The sequence below is a fragment of the Dermacentor silvarum genome, chromosome 3 (genome assembly GCF_013339745.2).
Source record: "Dermacentor silvarum isolate Dsil-2018 chromosome 3, BIME_Dsil_1.4, whole genome shotgun sequence".
NCBI classification, from domain to species: Eukaryota; Metazoa; Arthropoda; class Arachnida; order Ixodida; family Ixodidae; genus Dermacentor; species Dermacentor silvarum.
In genome coordinates this window covers 167058131-167068886 of record NC_051156.1, presented here as the reverse complement: position 1 = coordinate 167068886, position 10756 = coordinate 167058131, and the positions used below count along the sequence as shown (strand labels likewise).

At 48.6% G+C, this 10756-nt stretch overlaps 1 protein-coding gene across 4 annotated transcripts in view; it reads right to left on the bottom strand.

Annotated features, from left to right (window-relative positions):
* Positions 1 to 8161, bottom strand: part of LOC119446008 (DNA topoisomerase 2-alpha) — a 37615-nt gene extending 29454 nt beyond the window's left edge. Inside the window, exons 1-2 of one of the 4 annotated variants that reach the window (XM_049663805.1) lie at positions 7520 to 8160; positions 6118 to 6375 (exon numbers count right to left, since the gene is read on the bottom strand). In XM_049663805.1, the coding sequence (XP_049519762.1) occupies positions 6118 to 6375; positions 7520 to 7897 (636 nt within the window). In that variant the 5' untranslated portion in view covers positions 7898 to 8160. Of the gene's footprint in view, positions 1 to 2187; positions 2437 to 5029; positions 5216 to 6117; positions 6376 to 7519 lie in introns of those variants that run through there. The other 3 variants (XM_049663806.1, XM_049663804.1, XM_049663807.1) reach the window with 3 other exon arrangements.
* Between the last annotated feature and the right edge of the window lie 2595 nt (positions 8162 to 10756).

Below are 10756 nucleotides of genomic sequence, written 5' to 3'. Positions count from 1 at the left end.
GGAATCACAGTAAATAAAGCAACCAATAGTAAAATGTAACAATTTAACAGACTAAGTTGGCCATTCCAATGTACCGCAGAATCCTTCAAGCTGAATTTATGCGGACTTTTCTTTTTCGTCCGTCATCCGTACATGTTACGGATACGAATGGTAATTATAGGTATGTAGAGTGAGCAGATATATTACAAGAGGAACCCCGTTTCAGTCATGTACTAATAATGATCCGTTATTTGCTCCAATCAGGCTATTCAAATTGATGGCCATGGATGGAGAAGAAAGATTCCAATTCTTCAGCCCCAGGCCTCACTAAAATGAACAGTAGAGATTTCAGCACGAAGAACACCAATTAGCCAAACAGCAAGTACTACTAGGCCTGACCAAAGCACTTGTTACAGCAAAGTTCGATAAGGAGTGTAACACAAGCTATGTTAAGCCGAAAAAGCTCTGTTATAAATCAGTCAAAACAAAACAAAGAAAAGTATTTATCAAATTTTCTCATATCTTAAGAAGCCAACAAACATTAACACCAAGGACAACATAGGGGAAATTACTTGTACTTACTAATTGAATTAAAGAAATGATAAAATGGAATGAAACGGATGAAAAAAAAAAAGAAACTGTCCGCATGAACGAACCCACCGTCTTCGCAACGCGTGTATGCTCTCACCATTGGCTAAAAGTATTTCGTTTTTACAACTAGAACTACAACTTCTATGTAAAAAAAACTACCCCAGAAAGTGGATGGGAAAACGGTTCCGCGGTAGCTCTACGGTGAGAGCATCGCACGCGTAATGCGAAGACGGTGGGTTCGTTCCCCACCTGCGGACAGTTTGTTTTTTTCATCCGTTTTCATTTCCATTAATTTATCATTTCTTTATTTCAATTAGTAAGTACAAGTAATTTCCCCTATGTTGTCCTTGGTGTTAATGTTTGTTGGCTTCTTATGATATGATAATAAAAATCGGGCCCCTCGGTTCCCTTTCTTCTCGTTCAAACTTTTCTCATAAGCACACATATACAAGCACACATATCAGCAGCAGCGAAACTGTGCAGGCTAACTTCCTCCGGTCTCTTTTTGACGGTGTTCGCTTCCTCTGCTATGCATTTTCGTTGCCCTCTCGTTGCATCGGTAGCTCGATGTGCTGGTTTCTGTTCAGCGCTTCTGGCTGTGGCCGCTACACGCGACAGCAGTAAGCGCTACGCAGGCTGCACGCTGCCCTTGCCGCACTGCCTCAAATTCAGCCCGGCCGTGTGCATTAAATCGTTTTTAAGCGCCAATCGCCCGGCCCGCCCGTTAATCAGCAATCCTTTTTCAAGGCGCCACACCAGACTTCCGTATTAAATCGATTAATCGGCGCACACAAAATTCAAGGAAAGCGCGGCCTCCTCTTGCATTTCGTTGTCTCGCTCCTCGTACATACGGTGTTTCAATGTGTACGTTAAACTCTCCCGGTTTTCCATTCTTGCATTTCATATCCATTTCGCAATGCCATCGTAGAAATGAGCGGGCACTTTCGATGGAGCAGTTTCATCAGCAAACGCTGACGTCATATCCGGCTACTTCCACATTCGAGCGAGCGCTCCGCAGCATAGCCCACACGACTGTAGGGCTCGTCTCCATTATGGTACATTCGATGGGTTCCTGCCGCGCTCCAACACGTTTTTCCGCGACGCGGAGCCCTTTAGATCGCTTCCAGAGAAAGACTGCCCCAGCAGAACGTTCAGCTTTCCCATACAGTAATCGGGATAGCCACGTGACCACAATTCGGCTGGAGCTCAAAGGTGAACGCGCATCCGAGCGCTCTGAGCTGCAGCACGTTGCTCTGAGTGAACCAGAGAAATGTGTTCTGAGAGCTTCATTTTTGATTTCGACCACCCGAATGGAAACTACACCGCAATACAGGCCCATAGCCAGGGGGGAGGGGGTCCTAAGGGCCCGGGCCCCCTAGGGGAGAATCAGTTACCTCTACCAGTACAGATTAGCCAGATAACACTTTTTAAATATAAAACGAAAGAACTCCCTGTTAAATGACACGGCGAATTTAAAGCGCAATAATTTAACCCTAAAGCAAGAAGGACGGAATTCTGGACAGTCCAGACGTACCGTTCAACATACGCTCTGATCTATGCTGCAAAAGTATACTTGTAAAAGAAAACAGACTCCAAAAGAGGGATAGGGGGATGTGCCTTTTTGACGAGTTGGTCAGCAACGTGGTCGACGTGGCTTCCACCCTTGGTGGTAGCGATGCCGTTGACGAAACTCATCTGCTTGAACTCGCCCGAGGCACTCAAGGCCACGGCCACCTCCCAGCGCTGGCTGACGAGCTCGTGGGCTACGGTGAGCGGGTTGCCCGTTTCGTCCTCCTGGTCCTTGAGGAACAGCTGCACGTACTCCTTGAAGCCCTTCACCGGGAGCCTCTTGCCGTTCAGGTAGACCTGGGCGCAAGAATGAAAGCTAAAAATTGCATTCTGGGGTTTTACGTGCCAAAAACCACAACCCATTTATGAGGCAAGCCGCATGTTGGGGTACTCTGGAGTACACGAGCATTTTTTCGTTTAGCCCCCATCGCGACCACCGCGGCCGGAATCAAACCCGCGGAAAAAGCTGATATGTACACAACCACTGTTACGTGTTACACAACCACTGAAACATGGTAGGCCTAACGTTAAGAAACCCGGAAGAGAGCGGTGTGGATCAGATAGCAAACGGGGATAGCCGATACTCTAATCGACATTAAGAGAAAAAAAAATGGAGGTGGGCAGGCCATGTAATGCGTAGGATGGATAACCGGTGGATCATTAGAGTTACAGAATGGATACCAATAGAAGGGAAGCGCAGTCGAGAACGGCAGAAAACTAAGGGGGGGGGGGGGGTGATGAAGTTAGGAAATTTGCAGGTGCAATTTGGAATCAGCTAGCGCAAGACAGGGGTAATTGGAGATCGCAGGGAGAAGCCTTCGTCCTGCAGTGGACATAAATATAGGTTGCTGATGATGATGATGATGACACAACTACTGACAACGAAAGTGGCTGAAAGTGAGCCGTAAGGGAGTGCAGTGACGTGATTGTACGACATGTCTTGTTGTCCTCAAATGTAGTGAGTCACCGCTGCAAACTTTCTGTAGTATACTCAAATTTAGAACCCCGTAAAGCGTAGCTCGTATGAATTGCAGTCTACCAGGACTTTAATGATGGAAGAGGTATTCTGTAAGTGTCCATCTATAGTGGACATGTCCATTTTGTCGGCTACTGAAGTTCTGATTGGCTGGCCTGGGGTACACGTGAGAAGGATACAGGCGCCCCCAGCCAATCACCACTTCAACAGCAGCAGAACACGTCCACTAGGTGGACACTTACAGAACAACACCTCCCCCCACTCCCATCCCTTGGAAACGGTGGTAATTCACTCCAAATGTTTAGTCGCGCCACTGCACCAACAGACACCAAGGACAACCTACGGGAAATTACTTGTACTGGTGTCCTTACTATACGTCCACTGCACGAAGGCCTCTTGCTGCGATCTCCAATTACCACTGTCTTTCCTAACTTCATCATCCCATCTAGATTTCTGCCATCCTCGACTGCGCTTCCCTTCTCTTGGTACTCATGATGTAACTCTAATGGTCTCTTATGGCTTCTTAAAATATTATTTATAAAAATCGATCCCTTCGGTTCTGGTTACGCACACACCCTGTGAACCCTTCACTTCATCAGTGAAGTGTTCACAGGATCCGGTAGTGAAACAGGTCAAAGAATGGAAGCACGTAGGAAAAATACCAGGAGCAGTGCGACCATACCTGCTTTCTGTTTTTGCTCATGCCACATCAACCAAGTATTCATTCATTCATTCATTCATTCATTCATTCATTCATTCATTCATTCATTCATTCATTCATTCATTCATTCATTGAAAAATTCGAGAGTTACACTTGCCCCGCACAAGGCACTACTGACAAAAAAAAAAACGCCTCTAGATCTTGTCGAATGGGCGCCGCAGTGCTACAGTTGCCTGCCGAGGGGGCGGCCGAGCCCCTCCCTAAAATTTGGAGACCCACCCCCCTTTGACTTCAATCACTGACTGTCGGTTTTAATGTGAACATTATTGAAACAACGAAGCGACACCGTATTACCACCGCCGCAAAGCCCGGGCGTGGCGCGTATGTGCAATATATATTTAAACATGATTGTCTGAATATTTAGGACACGGGTTCAATTCTGCCCAGCACCAAATAAAATTTTAAAGCTTTTGTTTTTGTCATTGAAGAGCGGCACATACCCATAGTGACTCATTGACCCAAGTTGGTCCAACGGTTGGTCTCGAACTCGGTTTCCTCAGTACATAAGCCCGATGCGCTACGCATTAGGACATGGACTACGCAGCGACTCAAGCTGGCGCGAAAACGGTTAGAGACCTAGACAGATAGATCGACAGATACCGGAAATTGCATGAAGAATGCTAATCGCATTAAAAAGCGCCTACGTTCCAGAAATCTGCTTCGTTTGAGGCAGGGAAGTTAAGATGTCTAGGTCTTTTATTTAACGCAAGAAATGAATAGTTAGTCGAAAATATCCTGTCGGTATCCCTATGACAGAGTAGTAAGGCTCAAGACAGAAAAAGAGGGACAGGAAAAAAGGGACACGCAAAGTGGAGACTTCGTACCAAACATTTGTAAACAATTTTGTTAGAAAGTCAGCAGCTCGCGTGTTCCTCGGTTCCTTCTTTGTGTAGGGGCCCGTTTCAATGGACTGTAATAGTCAATACACGATAAAAATCGTGAATTATTAAAAGCAACCAACAGGCTATCCCATGGTGTAAGGCTCCGGGTCAATTTCGACCACCTGCGTCAACGTATACCTAAATCTAATTGGACAAGCGCGTTTTCGCATTCCGCCACCATATAGGAACGTGGCCGCCGCTGCGGGACTCAAACCTACGACCTCGAGCTCAGCAGTGGAACATAGCGAGCCACAGCGACAGGTCATGCATGACATTTGATGGCGTGACGGCGGACACACAGGACTCACGTACTTTGACTCCGTGTGCGCAGCCGGCCACGTCATAAGCCCTGCGGGACAGCAGCGCCACCGTGTCGGCGTCCAGCTTCTCCATCATGAACTTGGACAGGTCCGGATAGAAGGTGATCTTGGTGAAGTCCTCGCCCTTGGCCTCCGTCTTGATCTTAGGCTCTGTGGTCTTCCGCATGTTATCCTCCCACACCTGCGAGGCGGGGCTTGTTGATCGTTACAGGTTACCTCTGGAAGCAACGTCTGGTTTATGATAGATGCAGCACTGGTGGAGCCGTAGATCAACGTTTTACCATCTGGGATTGTTTAATGCCCTAAGTATAAAGAAAAAAAATCACGTAACTTCCTGTATTTTTGTTCTGCCTAATTTTTGCACGAGCTAATCTGATTGGGGAAAAAAAACTCACGGGCACATTTCTCGCTTACAATTTCGAAAGAGGATTTTCTTTAATATAAATATGGCTCCTTCCATGACAACCGCCTGAAATTTCACGCTATATACTTTTCTTTATACTCCAGTTAGCACAGCACTAACATAAATCACCATTTCCATCACTCGTAGCGCTATCGGTACGTCCGCAGACACGCATATTATACACCAACTGCTATTCTGGACGCCCCATAAGGTAGGAGACGGAGTTGCTCACTCCGCAGTGGCGCTTACGCGACCACAATGTGCCACGTCGGGACATACACTGGTTGCCGAATTCGCGTAAACTGACGGTTTGAGGCCAGCGAGCAACGAAATGTCGAGTTCCTCGAGACGCTTCACAATACACGCGCAAGAACAGTCTAATCGTGGAAGCCCGTAATCGCTAAGAGGCTTTTGAAAGCCGCCCTTGGCTCTCCACTAAAGGAACCCGTATAATTAAGGCCTGCAGTGGGCCAACGTCCGTATTTGCCTATATACAAGAGACTGCAGAGTGTTCAGGTGCCTCTGTACAGCTCCTGTAACCATACGCATGGATATGTACAGACAACTGCATCCAACAGGGCTGGTTTCAGTTGAAGCCTGTATCCAAGCGGTTGTACCCAGACAGACAAATCCAAACGAGGGCGCGCTCGACAAGAAAGCGGTAGCGGGAGACTCGCCTGTTTGAAGAGCTTCTTTTCGGCGCGCGAGTATGTCTCCACGATGAACTTCTTGCTGAAAATGTTGCAGAGCTTGGCGCCATAGCCGTTGCGGCCACCGGTGACTTTCTTCTCCTCGTCGTTGTAGTTGGACGAAGTGAGCAGGTGACCAAAGATGAGCGTCGGCACGTGCATCTTCTCGACGCGGTGCTCGACCACGGGTATGCCCTGGCCATTGTTCCACACGGAGATGCAGTCCTGATCAGGATGTATCTCGATCTAGACACGAAGAAGGATGAACAAGGCACGCGTGACGCATTTCATGTTAAGAGCAACACTAATATTGTATCCACGCCCACCTTCTTGCTTAGCGTAAAACGTATTGAAATTCTCAGCTTCAGACAAACGCTGAAGCGATTTTAATGACATTTATTGCATATTTAGAATAAGAAAACAGTCTATCAGCATTTTGCGAAGGGTAACTTGATGATACAACCCGATTTGTTGCTATTTTCTTTTAACGCTCTAGTAATGACACTCATGTTACTACCAAGGAGATTGGTTACTACCAAACTTGCATATTGTCGATGGTTCCAGCAGCAAACTTCAGTCGCAGGAATAAGATCGCGACGGGAAAATAAATGCAATTTGTGCAAATATCGTCTTCGTATGGTTAGATAAGAGCTTCGCGCATACACAGCATGTCCTATTCCTTATATGCAAACCTACAGCTGCCCAGTTACTTTCTACTCAACATTCTCACGCACGAGATCAGGGCCAATAATGGTCACGCAATAAGCTTACCTGGTGGTCCGATATACGAGAACGTTGCCTCATGTTTCTCTTATATGCCGTTCTGAACGAAAACAATCAGCGTTGAAGCATCAAATTAGTGTATAAGCGTCTACATAATCACTGTATATTATTCAAGTAAGGGTAAGCTAGTCATTAGTTAAATTTAAAGGAGCGCCGAAATTCTTTCATACAGGTCACCATCCTTGATCACTCTGGCGGCGATGCGCAGCCTAAGCGATATGTTTCTAGCTCGTCATCGTGCTTTTCCCGGCATGTCAGGCAGCATGCCGACACTGATCGAACTCAGCTCACAAAGGAAACCTAGCTTCAAGCAGTGTGCAGCCATGCGGCAGCGCCTCGATTAAGACTGCTAAGACCAGCACGAAGAGAGATAACAGCTATGCGCAGTTACACGTGCGCGACCACCGATTCTCGACAACGGCGGAGATCGACTCGCTATGACACGTGTTACGCAGCATGAAGCCGGAGTGCTTTCCTTTCGTCTGGAATATTTCACGACTGTTTCTACACATCCCAAATGTACTCTCGCGCGCTCTCGTTGTGCACGTACCACGGTACAAAAGGTGAGGAGTCCAGCACATGACCCCAACGACATGAGCGTCCTTACCTTGATGCAGTCCATGTTCTTGTCCCGCTGCTTATTGTCGGACGCGTTGACCAGGATCTCATCGAAGATCTTGTAGAGACCGGGCACGAAAGTGACGCTCCTGTATTTCATGCCGCCGCCGCCGTTTTCGTCTTCGGGGTCGTACACCCACATGGTCTGCGTGACGGGCTCGACGGAGCCGACGTACGTGTCCGGGCGTAGCAGAATATGCTCCAGCTGGCTCATCTTCTGGTAGATGCGCTCCACGGACATCCTCTTATTCTTAGCTGCGTCGGGGCCTTTCGTCTGGTTGCTCCTGCCGCCGCCATGTCCTGTCGCAGCGGCAGTCGAGGCCAGGGAGTCTGCGTCTTCCTCGTCAATGTCACAGAGGGTAGACATGTTGCCGCCTTTAGCAACAACCCCTGGTTCCTGGTACAGTCTTCTGCAAAGAATCCGCTAAATACTTCTACGGGGCACGATGAGCTCGTAAGGTTTTCATTCGAAGACGGCTTGCCCTTTCGCGGCTTTCTCTTATCAGTCCCAATGCAGTGGCACGAAACGATCCAGTGGCATGTATCGTGCTGATGTCTTTCGCGTTGTAGCCGATGAAAATCCTCGTGAAGAAGGGGGAGGGACTCGCTTTTAACGCGTCTTTACGTTGGTTAATCCAACTGCTGACGGGAAAAGAAGTTGGCTGCGTTCATGTACGCCGCCGTTCAGAAACAGTGACACCCCTCCAGCAAGCGCATCGCGTCGACGATATGGGCTCTTCGCGTACTAGTGCGCGTTAATGCGTCCAAGCTGCGACTGAAAACGTTCCAAGCCCTCGTATCACACCGGCTAAGCGCGCGGCTCGAGCTAGCTCGGGCTTTTTGGCAAGCCCGGGAAAGTGCGACACTCGCGAGGCCTCGAGTGTATCTCACCAATGTTCCTAGATAAGCTGATCATGACGATGATGATGCAGCCGCTGTCATAACAAGCGGGCCATCACCAGGGAGGCTACATGCAAGAATATAGACTTGTTTTTACGCCGTTTAGGCTCCCTAGCTATCATGCCAGTAGATCGGGTCACAAAGAAACAAAAAAAGAGACAAAAAATGGATGATGACGATGATTGCAATCATTTGCACACCATAGAGAAACAGTATATGTCCCACATTTTGGGTTTTGGGCAAGGTCCATCTAAATAGGTCGCGAAGCTTGGAACGAAAAGCGTGCCAAAACCTATCGCCAGAGATATCAGTTAGTGATGTGTGATTGAAGCGCGACTAGGTGAAGGGGGACAAACACTGAAACTAGGAAACCTATGTGAAAAAAAAAATGTTTGAAAATTTTTTAATCAGTATACTGTCATACGAGTAAATATTCCGTTTGAAATATTCTTGCTGTACTAAAACAGCAAATGCTCATTTTGTTTCTATTTCACAATTTATTAGTTCGTTCTTGGTGACCCTTACCAACCAGTGATTCTGGCACAAGACTTGGCAAGGCTGTGCCACGGCCACTGGATAAAAACCTAGCACGGCCGCGCTGCCGCGCAACGCTTGAAACAGCAAAGCTGGGCGATCGCAGCCCAGCATTTTGCGGAAGTGCGCGCGAACTTTTCATCTTATTACTCATGATGATAATAATTTCTTTTCGCGCGTCTCGGACTTACGGCCGTCACTGCGCGTTGCATAGCGCAGCTTGCAACACCGACACCGCGTTGCAATGCCGACAACGCGTTCCAGCAGACCCGCTCCGTGAATGCGTCTCTCTCTCGCTCTCATAGCGCGCAAAACCTCTTCACCTCGCAGAGCACGAGCGTACGAACGCGCCCGCTGTGGACGAAGACGACGACGCTCGAACGCAATCATATGGTTCGCATAAATGCATGCTCTGCAAGCGTGGCTGTATAGGGAGCCTTTGGTGGTGCTCAGGGAATCTTAAAATGACTACGCCTGGCCGCAGCGGCAATTTGGCCACTTGAGCGATCTGGCGCACTGTCTATTATTGCGAGTTCATTTGCTGTGTCGAAGCCCGGCAATAAAGAAAAAAAATGTCACAGTTTCGCCCTAAGGGCGAAGCAATGAATGCGATAGCAACACAGCAATGTCATACGAAGTAAGGTGAGCGGCTTTGGTAGCAATATGAATTGTAGTAAACATGAGCTGATTAAGTAAGCAGGTGTGCTGCGGCGTAAGTAGACCGACATGAAGAGAGACTCGATGACCACGAGAAGGCGCGTGTGAAACGGTGGTGTTGATGAGAAGCGCTTCCCGTCGGCAGCGCGCGTGCGAAGGGACACACCTGTAGCGCTGCACTGCCGATCTGGGCAGCATTACATGTGTAGCGTGCGTTGGAAAATGTGGCCCGACTATTACTAACTGAATGAACAAGCGTGGTGTGAGCGCGCACAAACAAACATGAATAGATCACACTGAATGACTGCAGACAACGACTGTCAAAACGCTGGCAGCAAGCGCATATATACGCCGCAGCAGCGGGCGAAGGTACGTGCGGTCTATCGCTTCAACAGAAACTGAGCGGCGAACGCATAGTGCATAAAGGTCAGAGCCGTGTGGAGATAAGAGACGGTGCGGCGAGCGACGAGCGCGGTTGTTGGCAGAGGAAAAGTGCGCCCCCCCCCCTCCCCCGCTTCCTCCTGCGCTGGCTTCCCGCTTCCTTGCTTGCGCGTGGGAGAGATAAGAGACCGTGCGGTCGAGCGACGAGCGCGGTTGTTGGCACAGTAGAAGTGCCCCCCCCCCCGCTCCCTCCGGCGCTGGCGTTCGCTATCCGTGATAGCGCGCGTCCCAGCACGCTTCCGCTCGGGCATACGGCGCGCGGTGAAGATTTTATCTATACGGAACCTCACGGCGACGGCGACGACGACGGCGACGGCAGAAATCCGGTTGAAGTGTCCATATAATTGTATCGCAATAAAAAAAGAAGTGGCTGTACAGCCTTGTGGTTACGACGCTCGCATTGAGACCGTGGGTACGCGGGTACGAATCCCGCCGCGGCAAGAAAGTTTTTTTTTTAAAGACGATAGTCTTTCTTGGGGAACTTAAACGCTGAAAATTTGGTCTGTCTGTCTGTCTGTCTGTCTGTTTGTCTGTCTGTCACCCGATTCAGCCACTCGGCCAAAGTTGGACCACTTGCTGACCGCCCACACTACTTAAACTGGTACGGCTGTTCATACTTGTGAAAGTTATCGATCACAAAGTAAATATTACGCATATCTGAGGCGCAACATCACTAGGTAAGTATTAGGAGGTG